The sequence below is a fragment of the Dama dama genome, chromosome 4, assembly GCF_033118175.1.
Source record: "Dama dama isolate Ldn47 chromosome 4, ASM3311817v1, whole genome shotgun sequence".
Taxonomy (NCBI): domain Eukaryota; kingdom Metazoa; phylum Chordata; class Mammalia; order Artiodactyla; family Cervidae; genus Dama; species Dama dama.
This window is the reverse complement of record NC_083684.1, coordinates 65,917,072-65,942,999: the sequence shown is the minus strand read 5'-3', so window position 1 is coordinate 65,942,999 and position 25,928 is coordinate 65,917,072. Positions and strand designations below refer to the sequence as shown.

General features: G+C 43.8%; 1 protein-coding gene and 1 pseudogene across 1 annotated transcript; both read right to left on the bottom strand.

The window, feature by feature from the left end:
- Window positions 1-435: 435 nt before the first annotated feature.
- LOC133051802 (glutaredoxin-1-like) lies at window positions 436-756 on the bottom strand. Its single transcript, XM_061136442.1, has one exon. It carries the CDS (start codon window positions 754-756, stop codon window positions 436-438), a length of 321 nt encoding a protein of 106 aa, XP_060992425.1.
- Window positions 757-12,688: 11,932 nt separating this feature from the next.
- On the bottom strand, window positions 12,689-13,995 carry LOC133051798 (dnaJ homolog subfamily A member 1-like; annotated as a pseudogene).
- Between the last annotated feature and the right edge of the window lie 11,933 nt (window positions 13,996-25,928).

The window sequence follows — 25,928 nt, the reverse complement described above, 5'->3', positions numbered from 1 at the left end:
CATGTACAAAGTTCACTTCTCATGGCTCACTTTTCACAAACCTTATCACTTTCTGTACCCATTACTTTGTTCTTCCATCCTAAGAAGCCACCTGTAGGTCAGCCTTACTTCCTTTTCCCCTCACAAAATGCAATTCTATTCCCCATACCTTCTTTACCGAAAACACAGTTCCTACTTACATTAGGAAACCAAGAATTGACTTTTTTTTTTTTTTTGACAAGTTCGTCCATTTTTAATACTGAATCAAAAGAAGCTGTTTTTGGCCTCCCAAAATGCCCGTCCCTTTTTCTTGAGATTAACGTATTTCAGAATTTTAAGTAAACAGTTGCTGTAACTCGGTAAAGTTTCCCCAGGTCCATCCTCCAGGAACTGCCGGCATTATCGGCAGTGCTATCCAGTCTTCAAGGGGGATATCAGCCTGGATCTGCTCTGTAATTATTGCAGAGCTCCAATTTGCTTTAGCCATGTCAACAGTTCCCCTCTCTCATGCATATTTACTAGATCAGTGCATCCACCTATGCACTCTTTACCGATGAAGACCGGAGGTACCATTCTGGCTCCTGTGAGCTGTTGCAAGTAATCTTGAATCTCATTGGTGTCGCCGTTGGCTGTGATGTTGACAAATTCCAAATGCCCTTGTTTGAAGGGCAGTTGGCTGAGGAGCTCCTGAGTCCTTCTGCCGTAGGGGCAGGTGGGCTTGATGAACACAACCACCTTCCCAGACTGGATGTTGCTGTTCACGAATGCTTGAGCCATGCTGCCTCCCCCGGGAGGACACCTTGACTGCCAAGGACTGACTTTTATATTAGCATTTTTTAGATTGGTGAGCATAGATACCAGTGATAATTTCTAAAACCTTTGCTTTCTTAGAGAGAACATTTTAGGATGGCATCAAACAAAATGAGGGCAAAATGAGGACTGTAGCCCGGGAGGCGGCATCTCAGATAGCTCTGAGAGACTGCTTCAAAGCGGCAGTGGGGAAGGTCAGTATAGAAGGTTTTGGTGAACGGGAAGTTCGATAACATGAAGCACTTATTGTACAAAAGGTTTTTTGTTAGCCATGAGGATATGGTGTCACCATAAAAGGATTTAGTGCTTGTCTAGATAGGAGGAGATGCAATGATTGAGACCATAAAAAATGTTCCTAGAAACATTAGGGGAAAAAAACCAGCTATCTAAAGACCTGTCTCACCGGATTCCCTGGAGCATGGAGTGCCTCACTCCACAGTTGTTGAAGGTCAGCAGCTATAGCAGCATGGGGTTCAGTCTCCGTAGAGGCAGATGGCAAATGCCTTTGTTGCTCAGTCACTGGCATTGCTTTTGGTAAATGCCACTTGTAGCTGACAGGTGTTTGCTATGACCAGTGTGTTCTCTTAACAAAATGTTAGCTTTGCTCTGTTAGTTGGCAACTGTTTGTTGCCTTCTTCAATCTGTACTCCAAGGCCAGACTTGCCTGTTACTCCAGGTATCTCTTGACTTCCTACTTTGGCATTCCAGTCCCCTGTGATGAAAAAGACATCTTTTTTGGGTGTTAGTTCTCTGAAATCTGTAGGTCTTCATAGAACTGTTCAACTTCAGCTTCTTTGGCATTAGTGGTTTGGACATAGTCTTGGATTACTGTGATATTGATTGGTTTGCCTTGGAAACGAACAGAGATCATTCTGTCGTTTTTGAGATTGCATCCAAGTAGTGCATTTTAGACTCTTTCGTTGACTATGATAGCTACTCCATTTCTTCTAAGGGATTCTTGCCCACAGTAGTAAATATGATGGTTACCTGAATTAAATTCACCCATTCTGGTCCATTTTAGGTCACTGATTCCTAGAAAGTTGATGTTCACTCTTGCCATCTCCTGTTTGACCACTTCCAATCTACCTTGATTCATGGACCTAAGGTTCCAGGTTCCTACACAATACTGTTCTTTACAGCATCTGACTTTACTTCCATCACCAGAGACATCCATAACTGGGCATTGTTTTTGCTTTGGCTCGGCCTCTTCACACCTTTGGAGCTATTTCTCTGCTCTCTCCAAGTAGCACACTGGGCATCTACCAACCTGGGGAGTTCAGCTTTCAGTGTCATATCTTTCTGCCTTTTCATAGTGTTGGTGCTAGCAAAGTAATGCTCAAAATTCTCCAAGCTAGGCTTCAACAGTGCATGAACCAAGAACTTCCAGACATACAAGCTGGATTTAGAAAAGGCAGAGGAGCCAGAGATCAAATTGCTAACATCCAAAAAGCAAGAGAATGTCAGAAAAACATCTACTTCTGCATCACTGACTACACTAAAGCCTTTTACTGTGTGGATCACAACAAATTTTGGAAAATTCTTAAAGAGATGGGCATACCAGACCACCTTACCTGCTTCCCGAGAAAGCTGTATGCAGGTCAAGAAGCAACAGTTAGAACAAAGCATGGAACAGTGGACTGGTTCCAAATTGAGAAAGGAGTACAAAGGAGTATGTCAAGTCTGTATATTGTCACTCTGCTTATTTTCCTTAGCTTCAGAGTACATCATGCAAAATTCCAGGCTGGATGAAGCCCAAGCTGGAATCAAGATTGCTGGAAGAAACATCAATAAGTGACACCACCCTTAAGGCAGAAAGTGCAGAGAAACTGAAGTGAAAGAGGGGAGTAAAAAGCTGGCTCAAAATTCAACATTGAAAAAAAAAATTCAGCATTCAAAAACTAAGATCATGGCATCCGGTCCCATCACTTCATGGCAAATAGATGGGGAAACAATGGAAACTGTGAGAGACTTTATTTTCTTAGGCTCCAGAATCACTGCAGAAGGTGACTGCAGCCATGAAATTAAAAGACACTTGCTCCTTGGAAGAAAAACTATGACCAACATAGACAGCATATTAAAAAGAACAGACACTACTTTGCCCACAAAGTTTGTCTAGTCAAAGCTATGGTTTTTCCAGTACTCATGTATGGATGTGAGAGTTGGGCCATAAAGAAGGCTGAGTCTTGAAGAATTGATGCCTTTGAGTGATGGTGTCAGAGAAGACTCTTGAGAGTCCCTAGGACAGCAAGGAGACCAAACCAGTCAATCTTAAAGCAGATCAACCTGGAATATTCATTGGAAGGACTGAAGCTGAAGCTTCAATATTTTGGCCACCTGATGCAAAGAACTGACTCATCAGAAAAGACCCTGATGCTGGGAAAGATTGAAGGCAGGAGGAGAAGGGGGCAGAGGATGAGATGGTTGGATGGCATCACTGACTTAATGGACATGAGTTTGAGCAAGCTCTGGGAGATGGTGAAGGACAGGGAAGCCTGGTGTGCTGCAGTCCATGGGGTCTCAAAGAGTCGGACACCACTTGAGCAACTGAACAACAACTCAAGAAGCGGAAGCAGAAGAGACAGATAAGGACACTCTCCCCCTCCCCACTTCTCCTTTTATTATAAAACTGTAGCCCACTAATTACTCTGGGCGGCACCCTCTCCCCCTCTGCTTGTAAGCCTCACAAGTGTCCTATCTTTTTTTTTTTCAGTCAGCACAGGCTGCCATAGAAAGATGGTATAGATGTCTAGAGACACAGAAAGGATCTTGTTGCTAGCGCAGGAGACAGGGTAGGTGGTATGTGAGAAGGAAGAAATTTTACTGTCTGAGTGCTGCTCACAGGATCTGACAATCTACATTCTTAATTTGGGGACTTTTCTGCTATGTTCTAAGTCTAACCCTTATTTATTTGTCTGCACTGACTCTTAGTTGTGGCAAGTGGGATTTAGTTTCCTGTCCCGGAAGGAAACCTGGGCCCCCTGCACTGGAAGCATGGAGTCTTAGTTACTGGACCACCAGGGAAGTCCTCAAAGATCTCTAAGCTGGTGAGTTTTGCATTGCAATGCTTGTTTTATGACTAAGCTTTAAAATGAAACTATGAGATCTCTATTGCGATATATGTATTGCTCAGGTTAATTTGTAGGTGAGCTCTATTTAACTGCCTTTTTAAAAAGTGCTTACAAAGTAAACATTTCTAAATATAACAGAAACTAAGCTAAATGGATTTCGGATTCGTATGACTCAAGAAACATTTAGTATTAAATTAACATCTGGCATTAAAGTTTGTTGTTTGCTTGTTATTTAATAGAGACATGTCATTTAAACACATCACTTTTTTTTCATTTATTTTTATTAGTTGGAGGCTAATTACTTTACAATAGTGTAGTGGTTTTTGCCATACATTGACCTGAATCAGCCATCGATTTACATGTGTTCCCCATCCTGATGCCCCCTCCCACCTCCCTCCCCATCCCATCCCTCTGGGTCTTCCCAGTGCACCAGCCCTGAGCACTTGTCTCATGCATCCAACCTGGGCTGGGGATCTGTTTCACACTTGATAATATACCTGTTTCAATGCTATTCTCTCAGATCATCCCACCTTCGCCTTCTCCCACAGAGTCCAAAAGTCTGTTATATACCTCTGTGTCTCTTTTTCGGTCCTGCATATAGGGTTATCGCTACCATCTTTTAAAATTCCACACATATCAGTTAGTATACGGTATTGTTGTTTATGTTTATGCCTTACTTCACACTGTATAATGGGCTCCAGTTTCATCCATCTCATTAGAACTGATTCATATGTATTCTTTTTAATGGCTGAGTAATATTCCACTGTGTATATGTAGCGTAGCTTCCTCATCCATTCGTCTGCTGATGGGCATCTAGGTTGTCTCCGGGTCCTGGCTATTATAAACAGTGCTGTGATGACCAAGGGGTGCACGTGTCTTTCAGATCTGGCTTCCTCGGTGTGAAACATCACTATTAAGCACACCGTCTTTATGGTACCCAGGTTTACTCAGTGTCAGTAAGTATATTTGTTGTAAACTTTGTCAGCAAGGAAATTAACTCATGAATTTTCCTGGAGGCTTGGCAGTAAAGAATCCCCTTACCAGTGCAGGAGACGTGGGTTTGGTCCATGATCTGAGAAGATCCCACATGCTGTGGAGCAAGTAAGCCCCTGCGACCGAACTACTGAGCCTGTGCTCTAGAGCCCAGGAGCCAGGACTACTGAAGCCCGTGCGCCCTAGAGCCCGTGCTCTGCAAAAGAGAAGCCACCGCAGTGAGAAGCCAGGGCACCTCAGCAAACAGTAGCCCCTGCTTGCTGCAAATAGAGAAAGTCCGAGCAGCAGTGCAGACCCAGCACAGCCAAATTAAATAAATACATGTTTTTAAAATCTGGTTTTCACTTCGGGTATACTTTGTACAATTTTTAGTGATCAAGACACTCACTTTCCTGGACAAATTTTACAAGCCTATGTTGTCAATTAACCAGACTCATTTTACAAACAAATTAATCTTATCTTGGCTACATTCGGGAAAATTAGAGTGATTTAAGAAGAAAGGAATAGTGTTTTAATAGATATTAACTTTTAGTTTGGCTGAGATCAGTATCTACTGTCTAAAACTCACTTTTCAAATAGCGCTTTTGTCATATTATTGTAAAGCTTAATTGAGTTGTTAGGAAGATATTCTAGGCTTGGATCTGAAGCTCAGCAGTGTAATCTGTCTTTGGATGCAGATCAGATGCCCATGATCTATAACCAGGGGACCATATGTTCTAGAAAAAAAAAAAAACAAAAAAAACGCATCATTTAAAGGACCGTGTCCACCCTGGATGAATGCCTCTTATCAGGTATTCTCAGCATCCTGCACAAGGATACTGAAGGGAATCAACTTCCAGGATTTTCCCTCCTCCCCTGACCCTTTACTTCCAATTTGCATCTAGACTAGCTCCTGAAAGCTCCCTGTCAATGGCACTGGACACACACTCTGTACTATTCCATTGGGACAGTTTCTCAGCCACTCACACTGGCTGAGAGACTACTCGGAAGGATAGCATCTAAAGCTGTAAGCACAAATCCTGACTAAACTGCACAGTGAAATGCGACACAGGACCGTGACTTCTGGATAGCTAACTACTGCTCTAGAGATGTGAGCAGCAAAGCCTGTCTCAGCCGCTGCTCCAGCCAAGGCCACTAGCCCAGAGTCAAGGGCACCCAAGGGTGAGGAGACTGCCCACTATATTCAGGAGCTGCTTCTCTGTACCCCGAGTTACCCAAGGGGCCAAATCTCAGCCCAGACAGCACCTGCAGCGTGTAAGTTACTGACCAACTGCCCCATGGCTCCGCCTCTGTGAGAAGCACCTTTCTTCATGTCCATCTTTCTCCATGTCCATCTTTCTCCTCCTTTCTCCTTGTCCATCTAAGTCAGCAGAAGATAGATGGACACATTCTTCTGAGAACTGAACTTTCCAGGACCGAGGTTACCCAGTTAATGGGATCTTTTGATCTCATCCAAAGGGAGACTTGCAGACTTTACTCTCCCACAGGCAGCTAGGGTCCGTGCTGACCCAGTGGCAGCCCGAGCCCAAGAGGGCCACACGGCGGGCAGGGGGCACCGCCGCTGTCCCTGAGGCAGACCCGAGACTACATGGTTGATTAACAGAGGTTATGAAGACACTTAGAGTAAAATCTGTCAGTTATGAAGAAGTGCAGGTAGTACAACAGGGGTGAGAGGAAGATCGGAAAGCATTTCATGAGAGGCTGATAGAAGGTTTTAAAAAATATAGCAGGGGCTTTTCTGGTGGCTCACTGGGAAGGAATCCACGTGCCATGCAGGGCACATGGGCTCCATCCCTGATCCAGGGAGATCCCATGTGTCATGGAGCAGTTAAGCCCGGGAGCTGAAACTACTGAAGCCCAGGCCCCAGAGCCTGTGTTCTGAAACAAGAGAAGCCACTGCAGTGAGAAGCCCATGCTGAGAAAAGCCCACACAGCAACAAAGACAGAGCATAGACAATGTATATGAGTGTGGATGCCTTCCCCCTCGAGGGACAGGCCCTTTTGGCTATGCATTTCATAGCCTACCCTGCCACAGACATCAGGAGCGAGATTCAAACAGCAACTGCTGGTCCTCAGACCCCTATGAGCGATTTCCGCCAACTGACTTATTTAGTTTTTATAATAGGGACATGGTTGAAAAGGCTGAATGCTCCCAGGGAAATACACAACGGGCTGAAATCATGGTTTTAGCTTTGTCCACACAGAGACCACCAGAGGGGAGGTCAGCCTTTGCAGGCCGAGCTGGTCATGGTGGACCACAAGGCCCACAGGTACCCAGACCAACCCAGGGTGCCCTGTGAGGGCAGAAGGGCACTGGAGGAGAGATGGTGGTGGACTCGCCTGTTTATGGACAGCCAGAGAGGTGGAGGAAAGAATGCCCCCGACACCTAGACGCATGGGTGGAAATCAGTTCTGACTTTTTATTGAACATTTAAAACGAAATGAGCACCTCCTTGAAAACTTCAGTGTTTGGGAATGGAACGGAGCGTTCAGAAAGTGATGTCAGGGCTAGGGAGTGTTTTGTTATACCGTCTAATTTAAACTGTAAAATCAGGTTTACTAATTTTTTTCTTTCTTTTTTGAGCACATGATGCAGCTTCCAGGGTCTTAGTTTGCTGAATAGGGATCGAACCTGAAACCCTGCAGTGGAAGTGAGGGATCTTAACCACTGGCGCATGAGGGAATTCTCCAACTTTACTAATCTTGATGAAAAGTTGTTGGTGAATGAAAAGATCACTCAGAGCTTTCGTGTTGTAAAGTTTTATTAAAGTATAAAGGAGACAGAGAAAGCTTCTGACATAGACATGAGAAGTGGGCAGAAAGAGTACCCGCCTCCTAGTCTTCACCTGGATGTTACATAGTCACTGAAGTGAAGTGAAGTCGCTCAGTTGTGTCCGACTCTTTGCGACCCTATGGACTCTAGCATACCAGGATTCTCAGTCCATGGGATTTTCCAGGCAAGAATACTGGAGTGGGTTGCCATTTCCTTCTCCATATAGTCACTAGCAGTCTGTTAATGAAAGAAAGGAATGTCTTAAAACTCAGAATGGCACAAGGCCCCTCATTCATAAGATGCATTTTGGGATAATCTTGGCACTAGATGATTCATCCCAGGCCATAAATCTTGACTTGAATCTTGTAGAAGGCAGATTACCATACAAATAGTTTTATTTACATAGATTAGGGGAACAATATCTGAGTGTAACATACTTGTTTGTCAAGTACATTCTGAGCCATTAGGCGCAGTCTGGGGTAAATGCATAGTACATTAACATAGCTTAAGACAAATATTTCCATAAGAAAAATGCATTGGTTAACTCAACGTTTGAGAATAGTTAGCTTCAGGTGAAACAAGGTGTCGTTATGGCAACACAGTATTTTAAGAGAAAGCACCTTTTAAATTTGAATAGAGAAGGGGAAAAAATATGGCTAGTTTGTTTCCTCCTGCAGCTTAAAAGAGATAAAAATGTCTGACACTTGCAGCCTACTTCCTCCATTTGGAGACCCCTGGCCTTCCTGCCTGTTACCCTCTCACTGATTCAGTATTTTCTTAATGGAATAAAGTAATAAATTTTGGATTTTGTTAACAAGTGCACACCTAAAATTGATAAAAATCACACTATGATTTTTAAAATAGATGTATTTCCTGACTGTATCTGCATTGCTTCAGTGTCCTTTCCCTGGCTCTGGCGAGTGGTGGCCGCTCTCTGGTTGTGGTGCACACGCTTCCCATTGCAGTGGCTTCCCTTGTCTTGCAGCACAGGGTCTCAAGCGCGCTGGCTTCAGTACTTTTGTTGCAGGAAGGGGGACCCCTTCCAGGGCCTGAAACTGGGCTCTTGTCTAACACTTGGAAATGAATTGTCCGAGGAGACACATGTGCTGACAAAGCAAGAGATTTTATAGGAAAGGGCACCCGGGCGGAGATCAGGAAGGTCATGGAACCCAGGAGAACTGCCCTGCCGCGTGGCTTGCAGTCCTGGGTTTTATGGTGATGAGATTAGTTTCCGGGTGGTCTTTGGCCGATCATTCTAATTCAGAGTCTTTCCTGGTGGCCCATGCATCGCTCAGCCAAGATGGATGCTAGCGAGAGGGATTCTGGGAAGTGGACGGACACTTGGTGTCTCCTTTCGACCTTTCCCGAACTCTTGAGGTTGGTGGTGGCTTATTAGCTCCGTATTCTGTAGCAGGATCGCCTATCATAAAACAACTCATGCAAATGGTTACTATGGTGCCTGGCCAGGGTGGGCGGTTTCAATCAGCATGCTTCCCCTGAAAGTTTCACCTCGTGAGCTATAGAGCTCTGGCTCAGGAATTGAGACTCACGGGCTTAGTTGACCCTCAGCATGTGGGATCTCAGACCAGGCAACAACCCACATCTCTTTCACTGCCAGTGGATTCTTTACCACTTATCCGTAGGGAGGCCCACATTTATTTACTTATTTATTTTTTCCACATATTTTTAAATACAGGTATTTTATAGGGATTGGAAGAAATCTTCTGTATGTTATTTTCTGCTTGTATTACTTTTTATTTTTTTTTGAACTAGAATAAGATAATGTTGAGAAGTTCACTGGTAGTAAGTACAGTGGCTAAGAATGTGCCTGCCAATGTACGGTGCATGGGTTCCATCCCAGGTCTGGAAAGATGCCTCAGAGCAGCTAAGCCCATGGGCCACTACTACTGACCCTGTGATCTAGAGCCCGAGAGCCATAAGTACGGAAGCCCACACTCTCTAGAGCCTGTGCTCCAAAACAAGAGAAGCCACTGCAGTGAGAAGCCTGGGCACTGCAGCTGCAACTAGAGAAAGCCCACTCACAGCAACAAAGACCCAACATAAGCAAAATAAATAAGCTTTGAAAAAGCTTACTTTGTTGACAAAGGCACTGAATGAAGAAGTAAAATGAAAGAATAGAATGGGAATGCACTCCAACATTCTTGCCTGGAGAATTCCATGGATAGAGGAGCTGGTGGGCTGCTGTCAGCGGGGTTGCAAAGAGTCTGGCATGAGTAAGCAGGTAAACAACAACTTTCACACACAGCAGATTGAGCTCTGAAAAGCAAATCTAACCACCTAACTTTCCTCTTGCAGATTCTTCAGTGACTTCCAGTAGTTTTTAGAATAAAGTCCTAAATCCATAGCTCTTGCATAAAGTACCTTCTGCCTGGAATCACCCCATTTACATTTCTTGTGTTCCCTTCACAGTGGCTGACTTTCTGTTCAGTAAATGTCTTCCTGCCTCAGAGCTGGCACTCAGGCTGTTCTCTCTGCTTGCAACAGTCTTCTGTTTCCCACCTTGCCAATCCTAAGTGTTTCTTCCTCACACAGACCTTGTGTGATTTCTCAATGTAGGTTAAGACTTTCTGTTTAATCTTGTGTTAGCACCGGGCCTGTGTCAGAGCACTTATTTTAATAATAACATTAAAATTGTGGACGAAGTTGGTTGGCTGGCTGCTAGATTATAAGCTCCGTCACGTTCACTGCTGTATTTCAAGTTTGAGGCGCAATGGTGACACTGAATGAATTTTGATAAAATGAAAGAAAAAAAGATAACTCCTCTTGTTTCAAGGAATTGTGTGTTTCCACATGCATGCATGAATGCATGGACATGTAGCTCCATAGTTTTATTACAAAAACATCATCTCATAAATAATGGTGTTTGCTTTGTAGCAGTTTCAGTTGTTATCTTAAGTGTATTTCATGGCGTTAAGTTTTTTGTGCATCATCACATGAATGATGTAAATTGTAGTAAGAATATTGACATTGTGTGGGTTCTGATGGGAGAGGGTATGACCCTGTATCGTGACCATTTATGTGCTTCTATTGTATTTCAGCTTCCTTGAACTTGTTTCAGGTATTCTCAGGGAACATTCTGTGGATACTCTTTCCTTCTCTGGTAGTTAACTGGTTGATTCTTTAGGTTCAGTTGTCTCTCCCATCCACCTGAGCTCAGGTGCTGTTGCCTCATTTCTTAACTGTTTGATCTGAGTGATTTCTTGGAGTGACAGTTTTCTCCCCAGTAAGGTGGACACAGATCTTTCTCTAACGTGCTGTTATGTTGATGACAAGTTCATCCGTGTGAAGTCTTTAGAGTAATGCTTAGTGTGTAGGACGTGCTGAAACACCTGTCATCAATGTGATGATGTTGTCATCATCACTATGTGTGTTCTTTTAAAGTCACTGTGGACTTTATCGTCTCTGAAGACACCAGTCTTCCTGTAACTCAACTAGATATTGACATTATGTCACTCAGTGTGTTGAATGTAACACTTCTGCATAGACAACCCAGAGTAGGTTTTAATTTGTGTGTTTTTCATGTATTGTCCACATACATGACAAATTCATGTTGATTGCAGGAGATCATAATCTTAGAAAAAAGAGGAAATTAGAAATTCGATTAGAGACCAACAGTTTGCTTCAAGCAGGTTTTAATGGATGTATCAGAATATTACTTCAACTGAATTGAGCTTTACCCCCTCTTACCTCTTCTCATTTTGTATGAAACTAAGAATCCTCCTCACGGCCCATTGGTGAAATGTGTTTTCATTTCATTTCATTTCAGTTGGCCTTCACGGATGTGTTCACAGATTTCACTCCTGAGGAGTGGGAATGCCTGGACCCTGCCCAGAGGACCTTGTACAAGGACGTGATGGTGGAGACCCTCAGGAACCTGCTGTCTGTGGGTGAGGATCACTTCCCCCTGAAGTGGGGATCTGCCCTGGGGTACCTCTGCATGTTCCCTCTGTACCTTTTGAGATCCCCTGTTTTTCCAGGCAAGAGTACTGGAAAGGGTTGCCATTTCCTTCTCCAGAGGATCTTCCTCACCCAGGGATCGAACCCAGGTCTCCCGAGTTGTAAGCAGATGCTTTACCGTCTGAGCCACCAGGGAAGTCCTCTGTTTTTCTTGACTAAGCTCAAGACCTTGTTGACTCACACATGTAAAGCTTCGTGATTGGCATCAGGAGTTTAAACTTGTCTTTCCGTCTGGTGACCTGCCAATGTGTGATACACAAGGAGTTTCTCCACAGCTTGAGCATTTATAAAGCTGATTTCAAACTTTGAAATATCCAGTTGCATGTTTTCTAGCCCTGTGTTCTTGGTTCAGTAGTTCTTAGATAGAAACTATGTCGGGATCCACCGGGACGCGCCCAGGCCGTGACAAGGTCACGGGATCAGAGAGGAAACTGCAAGGCAGCCCTTCCCCTCAGGGTTGCCCTGGGGGCCCAATATGTCCCCTTTCTCTTTCTGTCTTACTGTTGTTGGGTTTTCTATTAATTCTTGGGAATGTAACATATAGTGATCAGGCCTCCCTGGAAAAGCCCAAGCCTATTTAGAAGGATCCCGTAAGGCCGAGGCCTACTCTGCCTCCTCAGCATTGGGAACCTTATGACTAACCAGGAATGAAAGGCCTGTTCAGGTTTGTGGCAGACCATCCACCACGCAAGTGGCGTTATGCTTGGGAGGGCATCAGAAATGCTCATGATTGCTCCACCCAAGACACGACCATAAACATTGTACCAAGTCAAAAAGGAAAAGGCCACAGGCATAGATTGGCTGCGTGCATAGAAGATTATAATGTTCTAGATTAAAAAAGAGTATCGGCATTGAGATTCAGAAGTAGATGTACCATAGGTTAATGTTCTTTGGTCAAGAGGATTTTCATTGTTGCTATTTCAGTGCTTCTATTTGTCCACTGTTTCCATTCCCTTAATAAACATAGAATATTATGGGTATTTTTGTAGAATTAGAAAATGTGTAACATAGGATTTCTGTTTTTTTTTTTTGAGCTTTTATATTTGAGTTTATTCTTCATTTAACTTTTAAACACTACTATAGTTGAATATTAAAACAAAAACAAGTAGTGAGCATATTATGATTATAGTCCTTCACTCAATCACTACTGCAATAAAACCCCAGCAGTGAGTGTTATTCATGGGCCTACTAAGAGGTCTGACACTGAACACCACCCCGGGGATGATGTTCATCGTCCTCATATGCTTCTCCATTGTAATGGCGCCGTCTTTCCTGATTTGGATCAAAGTCCACTAATTCTACCTGGTCCATTTCATCAGTCTCTTCTACTTCCTTCCTCTCAGGCAGAAGTTTTTCCAGCAAAGAGAGTTTATCAGGAGAGAGAAAGCCATTCTCAGGAAAGTTTACCTTAAATTCAATGATTAGGCGACCCTTTTCATATGGCCTACGATAAATTGGCATGCCTTCATTTAGCACACACTTGATATCTCCATGCTTGACGATCTGACCTGGATGAGAAGTGATGACTATGGTTCGGTTGTCAAGAGTAGATATTGGCTTCTGGAAGCCACACAACGCCTCAACCAGCTGTATGTCCATACACATGAAAAGATCACCTCGTCAAGTAAAAACAGCATGGTCCTTCTGATCTAAAACAATGATAATATCTCCTGGCTCCAGGCCTGGTTCTTGGTCTCCTTCACCATGGAATGTTATCTTCTGGCCATCTTTCATGCCTTTGTCAATATGAACTTCTAGAATTTTCTTTTCTCCAACTATCTTCCTTCCGTTGCAGCTTTTACATCTATCTTTAGGGCTGATCCGCTCCCCATGGCCCTGGCACTCCATGCAGACAGACTGAATTTGCTGAACCATTCCAGGTCCTATCTGATGAATTCTTATTTGCATTCCAGTACCTCGGCAATTGGGACAACATTCTACCGCTCCTTTCTTACCACCTCGGCCTTCACATTTGTCACAAATCACATTCTTTTGCAGAGCTAGTTTTCTTGTTGCACCATTATGTAAATCTTCTAAAGTTACTGTAAGTTGATGCACAACGTTTTTACCTCTCCTCTCTCTCTGCATCCTGCCTCCTCCTCCGAAAAACATATCAAAGATGTCCATGGGGGAGCCAAAACCACCACCTGCTCCACCTTCTTTAATTGCCTGTTCTCCTCCTTTGTCATATAATTCCCTTTTCTTTGCATCAGAAAGCACTTCGTAAGCTTGAGAAATCTGTTTAAACTTCTCGCCTTCATTTGGGTTCTTATCAGGGTGGTACTTCAAGGCCAGTTTTCTGTAAGCCTTTTTCAATTCTTCTTGGGTGGCATTGGGTTTGACCCCCAAAACATCATAGTAAGTGGTTTCTTTCACCATTTTCTACAGCCGGTGAGCGGGCCGATACCAGTGTGGGGGAGCGGGAAGGAGCGCGTTGCTGTGCGCAGCTCGGGCAGCCGCCGCTCCTCCGCCTTTCACCGAGCGTTCTGGAAAGTTCCTAACATAGGATTTCAATAGAAGATTTATATTAACCAGCCACACTGCCAGTACCTCATATTAATAGAGGTGTTTTGTTGCTTCATAGTTAAATATTGTAGACTGAGGTTTTGTGGTCTCAGGTAAAGAAAAATATCAGGGTTTTCACATGGTACTATTCTCAGAAATGTCAAACATGTTTTTTTTATAACCCTTCCCATGTATTGTGTTATTGTCCAAAGAATTTATATTATATTTAGATTTTATGGAACATTGTTTTTGGCAGAATGAAAATGTTAGGCCATTGAGGCAAGAAGACTAATGTACGGGGCATTCAAGGAAAAAACCCTGTAATTGGGAATTTTCCAGATGAATGCATGTGGGGAAAACATGGGGAAGAAAAAATGTTGACAGAAACACGAAACCAATATCTGATGTAATATGAGGTGACTTAAGGGAGGAGGTAATGTTTATTCTATAAAGCTGAGCTGTCCAAAAAATAAAGAGCCTTTTCGTCCATGCAACCTTCCTTGTGTGTCCGTCTCCTTCCTCGCTGACGCCACTCATCCCTTGGGTACTCGTGGACCCGCTGGGGCTGGACCCAGGCAGAACTAGATCCCGGGTGCATATTGTAACGTATGTTATACTGTTCCCTGTGCATTCAAAAGGAGGCAGACGGTAAATTCATTTGAGAAGTATTTTTCTGTTGGTTTATAATGTCCTCACTCCTTGGCTGAAAAAAGAGCTAGATTCTACACCTGCCAATGCAGGAGACCCGGGTTCGATCGTTGGTCAGGGAAGATACCACATGTCACAGAGCAGCTACACCTGTGTGCCTCGACTATGAGCCAGCACTCAAGAGCCTGGACGCTGCAACTACTGAGCCCACATGGGACAACTCCTGAAGCCCGTGCGCCCAGGAGAAGCCGCGGCAAGTGAGGAGCACGAGCACGGCAATTGCAGCGTAGCCGCTACTACAGTTTTGAGAAACATTTTAGTGCAAATGTTAATACACTGCCAAACAAAACTGGGGTCATCAACCAATAACTGGGAGATCTGAAAACCAGGAGAGACTCCCCCAAACTTATCTGGCCTTGCTTAAGAGGTGGATGGACCCAAGAGACCCTTTCTGAAATACCAAAGCTAGACTGTCCAAAGCACAGTATGGTGCCTGCTTTTCTCAATCCTGCATTCCCCTCAGGGTGCACTTTCGCTGGGCCACCACAGGAATTAATAAGCTTCATCCTTGAAGAAGTGGAACGTCAAGACATTTTTCTCCTTAGAAGTGTTAGTATGAAGTAGCCCTTTCTAAGAGTTGTGCGTTTCACATTCTAGATTATCATCACTGCACAAAGCCAGTTCTTGTTTACTTAAACAGCTTAAATTAATTCTAATTGTTGGAATATTCCTTGGTTCAGCTAGCTGTCCACATGTAGCCCCACCCCACCAGCACCCCACATCAACCCCCCCCCCCCATCCCCAACCTGGCCAGCAGATGAGGTTTCAGTTCCCAGGGCTCTGAATCACTTCAGCCTCATCAGCAGGACTCCAAGTACAGTTTGGTTCAGTCGCTCAGTCATGTCGGACTCTGTGACCCCATGGACTGCAGCACACCAGGCCTCCCTGTTCACCAACTCCCAGAGTTTACTCAAACTCACTGTGTCGATGATGCCATCCAACCATCTCATCTTCTGTCGTCGGACATGCAGGACTCCAAATGTTATGCCAAAAGCTTTTTTCGTTCCATTGCGATTATCCCACAGAATTTTCAAGTTTTATTAAAAGTGTTTACAGTAACTTAAACTAATGAGCAATCAATGGTGCAACACACGACTTGAGAGACCAAGTACTCCTTAACCCTGACAAGACACCTCTGGAACCAAAGGGAGGAAGAAGCAGGTCGGTGTTCGCTCAGCCTGGCCCCGCCCTTCACAAGTCACTCAGTGCTTGAGCTTGACTTCGGAGACAAAGAGACGCCACTGTGATGAGAAGCCTGGGCACTGCAGACTCACCTCCATGCAGTGCAGCCACAAGCAGAGAGAGCTGGTCACAGCAACGAAGGCCCAGCATAAACAAACCAAAGAAGCTGTGAAAAGGAAACAGCATATTAACAAACTTACTGAAATACATTTGATTCATTTTTAATGTCCCAAAGATGCCAAAATACACATAAACAGGAGAAGGGAATGGCCACCCACTCCAGTTTTCTTGCCTGGAGAATCCCATGGACAGAGGACCCTGGCAGGCATCAGTCCATGGCGTCCCAAAGAGTCTGACATGACGGAGCCAGCTGAACAACAACCTCCTCACATAGCAGAGTGAGTGCTGAAAAACAACCCTAAATCTCTAACTTTCCTCCTACGGATTCTTAAGTGCTGTCCAGTTGCTTTTGAAATAACATCCTCAGTTTATAGGCCTTGCAGAAATCAGCCTCTACCTGGCATCACCCCATCTTCTTTCCCTCCGTTGCAGTCACACTGGCTGGTTTTCTGTTCAGTAAATATCTTCCTGCCTCAGAGCTGGCCCTCAGGCTGTTCTCTCTGCTTACAAAACTCTTCCATTTCCCACCTTGCCAATCCTAACTGTTTCTTCCTCACAGAGACCTTGTCTGATTTATCGATGTAGGTCAAGACATTCTGTTGAATCTTCTCTTGGCACCAGGCCTGTTTCAGAGCACATATAGCAATAGTAATGTTAAAATTATGGATCTAATTGGGTGGCTGGCTGCTAGATTGTAAGCTCCGTCATGTTCACTGCTGTATTCCCAGTTCGGGACACAGAGTTGATACTCACTAAATTTTGATTGAATGAAAGAAAAAAATAAAGACAACTCTTCTTGTTTCAATCAATTGTGTGTTTCCATGTGCATGCATGAGTGCATGGATATATAACTCTATGATTTTATTACAAAACCAGCTCATAAATATGGTTTATGCTTAGAGCAGTTGCAGTTTTATCTGAACTGTGTATTCCATAGCCTTTAATTTTTTCTACCTCATCACATGAATAATGTAAATAGTAGTCAGATTATTGACATCGTGTGGGTTAGGAGGTAGAGGGGGTGACCCTGTATAGTGACCACTTATGCTGTTCCATTGCACTTCAGCTCCCTTGAACTTCTTTCAGGTATTCTCAGAGAACTCTCTGTGTATGGTCTTTGATACTGTTACATAACTCTTTGATTCCTTAGGTTCAGTTGTCTCTCCCAACCACCTGAGCTCAGGTGCTGTTGCCTCATTTCTTAACTGTTTGATCAGAGCTATTTCTTAGAGTGACAGAGTTTTCTCCCCAGTAAGATGGACACAGATCTTTCTCTAACGTGCTGTTATGTTGATGACAAGTTCATATGGGTAAAGTCTTTAGAGTAATGCTTAGTGTGTATGAAGTGTTGAGACACCTCTCATCAGTGTGATGCTGACATCCTTATCACAGTCTGTGGTCTTTTAAAGCCGCTGTGGACTTTGTCGTCTCTGAAGACACCAGTCTTGCTGTAGCTCATCTAGACAGTGAACGTCACTCGGTTTGTCGATCGTAACACTTCTGCATCAACAACCCACTGTTGACTGCAATTTGTATGTTTTTCATGTCTTGTCCACACCCACGATGAATTCACGTTGATTGGAGGATGTCATCATCTTATGAAAAAACAGGAAATTAAATTAGAGAGCAACCATTTGCTCCATATAGATTTGCATGGATCTATGAGAATATTGCTTCAGCTGAATTGACTTTACCTGTCTCACTTTTTCTCCTTCTCTGTGAAAATAAGAATCCTGCTCAGGGCCCATTGGTGAAATGTGTTTTCCTTTCAGGCACAGTTGACCTTCAAGGATGTGTTCAAAAATTCCACTCCTGAGGAGGGGGAATGTCTGGACCCTGCCCAGAGGACCTTGTACAAGGACGTGATGGTGGAGACCCTCAGGAACCCGCTGTCGGTAGGTGAGGATCACTTCCCTCTGAAGTAGAAATCTACTTTGGGTTATCTCTGCCTTTTCCCTCCCTGTCTCTTGGGCGCCCTGTTTTTCTTGACTGAGCTGAAAGCCTTGTTCACTCAGATCTGTAAGACTCCGTGATTGGCATCAGGAGGTTAAACTTGTCTTTTCTTTGGGTGACCTGCCCACTGTGTGATACACAGGGAGTTTTTCCAGAGCTTGAGTGTTTATAACACTGATTTCAAACTTTGAAATATCCAGTCGTCTGTTTTATGCCCCTGTGTTCTTGGTTCAGTAACTCTTGGAAAGGAACTAGATACCTGATACATACTAAATAGTAAAGTAATTTGTAAAATATTTTTCTATCTGTCATAATGTCCTCACTTCTTGACAGACAAAAGAGCCGGGATTTTCCACCTGCCAATGCAGGAGACACGGGTTCGATCCCTGGTCTGTAAGATCCCACGTCAAAGAGCAGCTAAGCCCGTGGGCCAGAACTACTAAAGCAGCATTTTAGAGCCTGGAGCTGCTATTAATGAGCCCATATGGGGCAATTACTGAAGCCTGGGCACCCAGGAGAAGCCACAGCAAGTGAGGAGCCCAAACACTGCAACTGGAGCGTATCCCCTACTTGCCCAATTTGGGGAAAAGTCCAAGCGGCACTGGTCGCTCACTCCAGCCAAAATAAATGAATAAACAAAATTATTAAAGATAGCAAATGCATTTTTTTTTTCAAAAAAGAAAGTTTGGATTCTTGAAGAAGTCAAGTATGACATTTCTTCTGAGTAGGAATTTGTGATTCTTACCTGAATCATAACTCTATTTTTGTAGCATGAGAAAGATCCCTGGATTGTGGAGAATGAGGTGCTAGTAGCAGAAAATCAGATGAGTGGGAAAGGATCAACAATGTGATCCCAGGTCAGCTGTCACAAGGACAGAGAGGAAGTCACAGCATTCATCATGTTTGGGAAGCTCTCCAAGTGTGAGAGTTCTGTGAGAAAACAGATATTTAGTATTTGTGAACTCTCAGAGGAGATTTTTCTTCTCCTCAACTTCCTGCTCTGTTCTTTGACGTGTGAAATGTACATCACCCTCCGGTGGTGCTGTAGTGCCCACAGAGACAAAGGCAAGGGCTTTGGGTTTTTTTTTTTTGGCTGTGCTGGGTCTGTTTCCTGTGTGGCCATTTCTCTATTTGAGACAAGTGGGGGCTGCTCTCTGCTTGCAGGGTGCATGGCTTCTCGTTGCGGTGGCTCCTTTTGTTGTGGAACATCAGCTCTAGGCACACGGGCTTCAGTAGTTTCGTTCCACAGCCTCAGTATCTGTCCTTCATCAGCTTAGTTGCTCCCTTGCATGTGAGATCTTCCCAGAACAGGGATCGAACCCATGTCTCCCTCATGGGCAAGCTAACTTTTTACCATGCGTCCACCAGGGTGTTAGGGAAATTAAAAAAATAGTCCTGTTTAGGCTTCAAGACAAAGCAGTGCATTCCTCTGTGCTTGCCTCCAACCTGCCTGGACACACCCTGACTGTGAGTACCCTGACTGCCTGCTGCGAGTGCAAGTCTTGCAGCACCATAGATAAGTTAGGACACGAATCTTGAGATTGTTCACCCTTGAGATTGTTCAAAGAGGCTCTGACCAACCCAGCCCCAGGCTTAGGAACATCCAGGTTTCATAAGACAAAACAAACAGCATTAAGATGAAACCAGAGCTGCTGTTTGCTCACAGGTTGATGACATCAGTTTGCATCCTGGGATGATAAGGAGGAACCCCGAACTGCAATGTTAAAGCCTCACCCATGTGTGGACACGCTGCCTGGGACCTTTACCCATTTGAGACTCCAGATGTGCTGTGTCCTGGGACTTCCCAGGGCTGTTCCAGTCTGGATGTTGGTCAGAAGCCAATTCGGTGATGTATCCTCTGCTGTTTCTATTTCCTTGTCTTTTCAGTTCAGTTCACTCACTCGGTCATGTCTGACTCTTTGCAACCCCATGAACCCCAGCACGCCTGGTCTCCCTGTCCATCACCAGCTTCCAGAGTTTACCCCAACTCATGTCCATTGAGTCAGTGATTCCATCCAACCATCTCATCCTCTGTCCTCACCTTCTTGTCCTGCCCTCAATCTCTCCCAGCATCAGGGTCTTTTCAAATGAGTTAGCTCTTTGCACCAGGTGGCCAAAGTACTGGAGCTTCAACTTCAGCATCAGTCCTTCCAGTGAAACCCAGGATTGATCTCCTTTAAGATGGACTGGTTGGATTAATATATTGAAAGTCAGCTAGATAATTCTGTAATAAATATTGGAATATTTATTTGTATAGAATAAGTGACTTATTTTCTTAAGAAATCCTTGGAACATGAAACGAAAGTTAAAACTTTTGGCAAGGCATTAATTGGCGCTGTGAGCAGGATTTGTGAGACAAAACGCCACTCTTTAAGAAGCTAGAGATTAAGGTTGATGACGTTTTTATTCCCAGATGGGAAGATTCACCTTATTACTCATGAGCTAATACATGGGACATCTTCTGTGGATTGTGTGACAATTGGAACCGTAAATTAAACAGGGCTGAACCCTTAGAAGTTACTGAATGTTCGTGACTCTTGCCCCTTGAGAAAGGATAAGAATCTGCCCTGCTGGATGAGAGACTGTATCCTCCTCTCTCCTACCGTGAGGTACATAAAGCGAACTTAAAACTGTCTCAGAGAAGTTACTGGAAAAATAATTATGCGATGAGTGAGGATGTTTGTCCATGTTACAGTGTCAGAATTATATTTTGGCTGATCAAACCCTCACTTTTTAAGTCGGCTCTCTATTGAGCTGGCCCACAGCTCCAATAGTGTCCCCCACTGCCCTTTCTGTCTCCATTCTCCGTCCTGTGTGTCCTTAAACCCCTCCCAACCCCTCTGTCTCCCTCTCCATGAGCTGGTCCCCTTCTAACTGCCCCTGTCTCTTGGGGGGAGAGTGAGCCCAGCTTCCCCCACTCTAGCAAGTTTTCTTTACCCCTTCAGATTCTTCTGAAGAATCCAAGACCCCCATCTCCCCAGAGGGACAATCCAAGATTTTTATCAGCCCATCTGCCCTTGTTTTCACAGTCAATTTGAGCACTATTTGATCTGTATTTTAGCTACAAAGCTATGACTATAGAAAGGAAAGGTAACTTTTTTGACATAGGATAGCTGTGATGTTCTCTAGACTCTGGAGAAAACTGGTTAAAATGAATTTTTTTCTCTTTGAAAGTGCACAACCAGTTCTTTTTGCATATGGAGTTAAAAGCAACTAACTCATTGAGACAACTAGTCTAGGAAAACTTGAGTTAACCTTTCCCAGGCATCCCAGATGACTCTAATGGTACAGAACCTGCCTGCAAGTGTGGAAACGGTGGGTTTGATCCCTGGGTTAGGAAGATCCCCTGGAGGAGGGAATAACCACCCAACAGAGTGTTCTTGCCTGGAGAGTCCCATGGAAAGAGCAGCCTGGTGGGATACAGTCCAGAGGATCGCAGATAGTTGGGCGCAACTGAGGCAGCTTCGCACAGCGTGCAACCTTTACCAAGTCCTTGAAATACACAACCCGCTTTGCCTGAGGCCTCAACCTTGGGCAAACTAGAATCTCAAACCAAGGGGAAAGAAAAAGGTCAAAGAGACATTTTAAATCTCAAGCAGAAAACTATGTCTCTGTCTGTCCATCTGTGTGTCTGGATTTCTGCATGTCTCACTGTGTGTCTTTGTGTTTGGATAATATTGCTGAGGTCAGTTTGTAAGTGAGATCTAATTCACTTGGCTTTCCAAAAGAAAAACTAAGCACTTACAAATCAAACAGTTATGAGAAATTAAATGAATTTCAGATGCACATGAACTGGGAAATACTCAACATTAAATATCTAGTAAAAACGTTTGTTTGCTCATCTAAGTAAGACATGAGTTGAGTCATCAAATTGTGTAATGCTTTTATTGTATTACAGTAATTACTGAGAGTTCAATCCCTGCATCAGAAAGATCCCTGGAGAAGTAAATGGCAACCCACTTCAGTATTCTTGCCTGGAGAATCCCATGGACGGAGGAGCTGGCAGGCTACAGTCCATCAGTTTGCAAAGAGTCGTACATGCCTGAATTGACTTAGCACACACATAGGCACTGATAACTGACAATTTCTTCTCATAGAGAAACTAAAGGGATTTTGGATTATTAATGAATATGTTTGCTGCTACCCTGAGATGTTCTCCATAAGGAAGCAAGTGTTTTTAGAAGTTATCAGTGGTATTTATGGTCACCAGTCCAAAAAATGCTAATATAAAGGATAGTTCATGGTTGCTTAAGGAAAGTAGGATCCGTGTTTTTAGTAACAAAAGCTATGAGAAAGGAAATTGCTTTGGAATGCTCAAAGAAGTGAGTGGGAGTGAGCAGAAGCTGGAAGCAAGTTCTTAATTTCCTAGATCGAGACTCCTAACCCCTGGACCACAGGAGCCAACATTTAGGGCTACGGGCCCTAGTCTGGCCTGCCTCGTCAAGGACAAATTCAGATGATGAGGCAGAAGATAAAGAGTAAAGAAAAAAGTTTATTGAAAGGAAAAGTACATGTGGCAAGGCACATGGGCAACCTCAGGGAGAGAGAGAGACGCCTTTGGGAAGTGTAAATTCTTTACAAAGGTGCAGTTTTCTGAGTCTTCATCTTCCCTCAGGCCAATCACCTTGTTTATTCGCCCTGGTTCATTAGTCTCAGGACCCTTCCTGGAGTGTGCATGCACACCTTAGCCAAGTTGGATCTCAAAGTGAAGGCTTCTGGGAGGAGCAAGACTCATTATGGCCTGGAATAATCCTGTGAGTTTTGGCTCCAAACAGCCTTTCTGGGCGTGTATAGTGTCTCCCTTAACAAACAGGGTTTTATCCTTTCTTTGTCCTTGCCATAATTATTCCCTGAGATTAGCGAATGACTGTCTATTTACCCTGTTTTTGTTGGGTGTAAATTCCTCAACTGGAGCCCACATATCTCTTATCCCAGGGAATGCAAAGGGGAAGATGACAACATTCAAGACATTTAACATGGAGCCCATCAGTCTCCTCCCAGAAAATTACATTTTATTATATCATGAGAAATGCTGGGCTGGAAGAAGCACAAGCTGGAATCAAGATTGCTGGGAGAAATATCAATAACCTCAGATATGCAGATGACACCACCCTTATGGCAGAAAGTGAAGATGAACTAAAAACCTACTGATGAAAGTGAAAGAGGAGAGTGAGAAAGTTGGCTTAAAGCTTAACATTCAGAAAACTAATTTCATGGCATCTGGTCCCAACACCTCATGGGAAATAGATGGGGAAACAGTGGAAACAGTGGCTGACTCTATTTTTTGGGGCTCCAAAATCACTGCAGATGGTGACTGCAGCCATGAAATTAAAAGATGCTTTCTCCTTGGAAGGAAACTTATGGCCAACCTAGAGAGCATGTTAAAAAGCAGAGACATTACTTTGTCAGCAAAGGTCCATCTGGTCAAGGCCATGGTTTTTCCAGTGGTCATGTATGGATGTGAGAGTTGGATTGTGAAAAAAGCTGAGCGCCGACAAATTGATGCTTTTGAACTGTGGTGTTGGAGAAGACTCTTGAGAGTCCCTTGGATTTCAACTAGATCCAACCAGTCCATCCTAAAGAAGATCAGTGCTGGGTGTTCATTGGAAGGACTGATGCTGAAGCTGAAACTCCAGTACTTTGGCCACCTCATGCAAAGAGTTGACTCGTTGGAAAAGACCCTGATACTGGGAGGGGCTGGGGGCAGGAGGAGAAGGGGACGACAGAGCATGAGATGGCTGGATGGCACCACCGACTGATGGGCATGAGTTTGAGTAAATCCGGGAATTTGTGGTGGATAGGGAGGCCTGGCGTGCTGTGATTCATGGGGTCGCAAAGAGTCGGACACGACTAGTGACTGAACTGAGTGACTGAGGGAGAAAGAAAGTAGGTCTGACTTACAGGTGACTGTTTCTCAATGAGGACAATGATTTGATTAGGAGGAAAAAAAGAAAGCGTTTTTATTCAAAGTGGACCCCCGAGAAAAGAGGTCCCAAAAGGCAAAGTCTTTATGTGATCTGTAACAATCTGTCATTTGACTCCTGTCAGTGTTGTTGCTTGACTATGGGAAGCATGTGATGAGGTGTTTCAAAGGGATCTATTTCCTCTTTGTCCCCTTTCTGGTCTGGATTCCATTGGATGCCTGCTTTTTGGTCCACGTGTAAGAGCGCTGACACCTCCAGAGATTATTTCGGACCCAGCCTGGTTCTCTTCCTATTTGCTGCACTTGAAAGACCTCATTGGAAGAAGGGGAAAGACTGGCAGCTCTTCGATTGCATTTGGTTAAGATCCTACACAGAGCTGTCTTCAGCCTGTCTTCTTGTTCAGAGCCCTCAGCTGTTCCTGTTGTGACTTCTTTTGCCACATCCTTCAGGGGTGTGTGTAACAGGAATGCGGTTTGGATCTTCTGTGATTGTAACTCAGGAAACCTGGAAGGACAGTGGACATTGAGGTCCTCTCTTGGACAGGACCTGAATTGATGTGTTGTTGGGGCCTTGGAAACCATTTCCAGGAGTAAGACAGTTACACAGGTCAGTTCTGCATCTGATCTGAAGTTTCCTTTTTACTCTCCTGGAGTTCACTGTAGCTTTTTCTCCTCTGTTCTGCCCTGGTGGGCCCTGGTGGTTCAGAGCGTGTATGAATCTGTAAGTCTCGGTTTCAGTCCTGCTTTTGCTCATTTATTTTCATGTTCCATGGAGCTGTGTTCAGGAACCCTGTGAATCCACTGCCTTTATTTATAAAATTGAGGTAATTAGTGCTGTTAGGTGGCATAGAATGTTTCCTGTTTTACAGAAAAGGGCTGAAGTTACTGTTTTGGGTTTTTTTTTTCCTGTGCCATGAGGCAGGTGGTATCTTAGTTCCCCATTCCTGGATGGAATCTGTGCCCCCTCCAGTGTATGTACATAGTCCTAACGACTGGACCACCAAGGAATTTGCCTCAAGATTACTTTTGCTTAAAGAATGTATTTACTTCCTGTCTTGCTTATTGTGACATCTCTTTGTCTACTTTACATCTTGTATGTTTTTATTTTACTTTTCATTTTTATGAGTGTTGTCTCTGACTCTGATTAATATGTTTTCTTTTTTTTCTTCTTCTTTTTATTTCTTTTTTTTTTTTTTTATTAGTTGGAGGCTAATTACTTCACAACATTTCAGTGGGTTTTGTCATACATTGATATGAATCAGCCCTGATTAATATGTTTTCAACTAATATTGGTTTTTCTTTATACGAATACATTACATTTTTAAAGCGTTTTTTTTTTTTGTTGTTGTTTGTTTGCACTGAGTCTTTGTTGCTTCAGGGGCTTTTCACTACTTGTGGCAAGCAAAGGCGACTCTACTTGCAGTGCACGGGCTTCACATTCTAATGCCTTCTCTTGTTACAGTGTACGGGCTCTCTGCCTGTGCTCAGTAGTTGTGACTCCCGAACTCTGGAACACGGAGTTGTGGCCTACAGGCTTAGCTCCTCCAAGGTATGTGGGAACTTCCCGGATGAGGGATGGAACCCTTGTGCCCTGCGTTAATTCCCAGGTGGATTCTTTACCTCTGAGCCAGAAGGGAGGCCCCAAAGCTTGTTCCTTGACATGTATCTTGGAACCAATGAACTGAGTAAGTTAAAGTTGCTGTATAGATAGGGACTTGATGTACTGAATGACTGTCCTTTAAGTAGAGAATGTTTCATTTATGAATATTTTGTTATTTAAAGATGATGGTCTTTATGTATTACACAATGTAACTGACATGAACCACTTGTCAATGTCATAAAATGCCCATATGTTTATCTACTGATAGATTTATAAGAGGTATTTAGAAGTTTTCTTTTCTTCCCCCCATTATTGTAGGGAATTTCCTGAACAGTT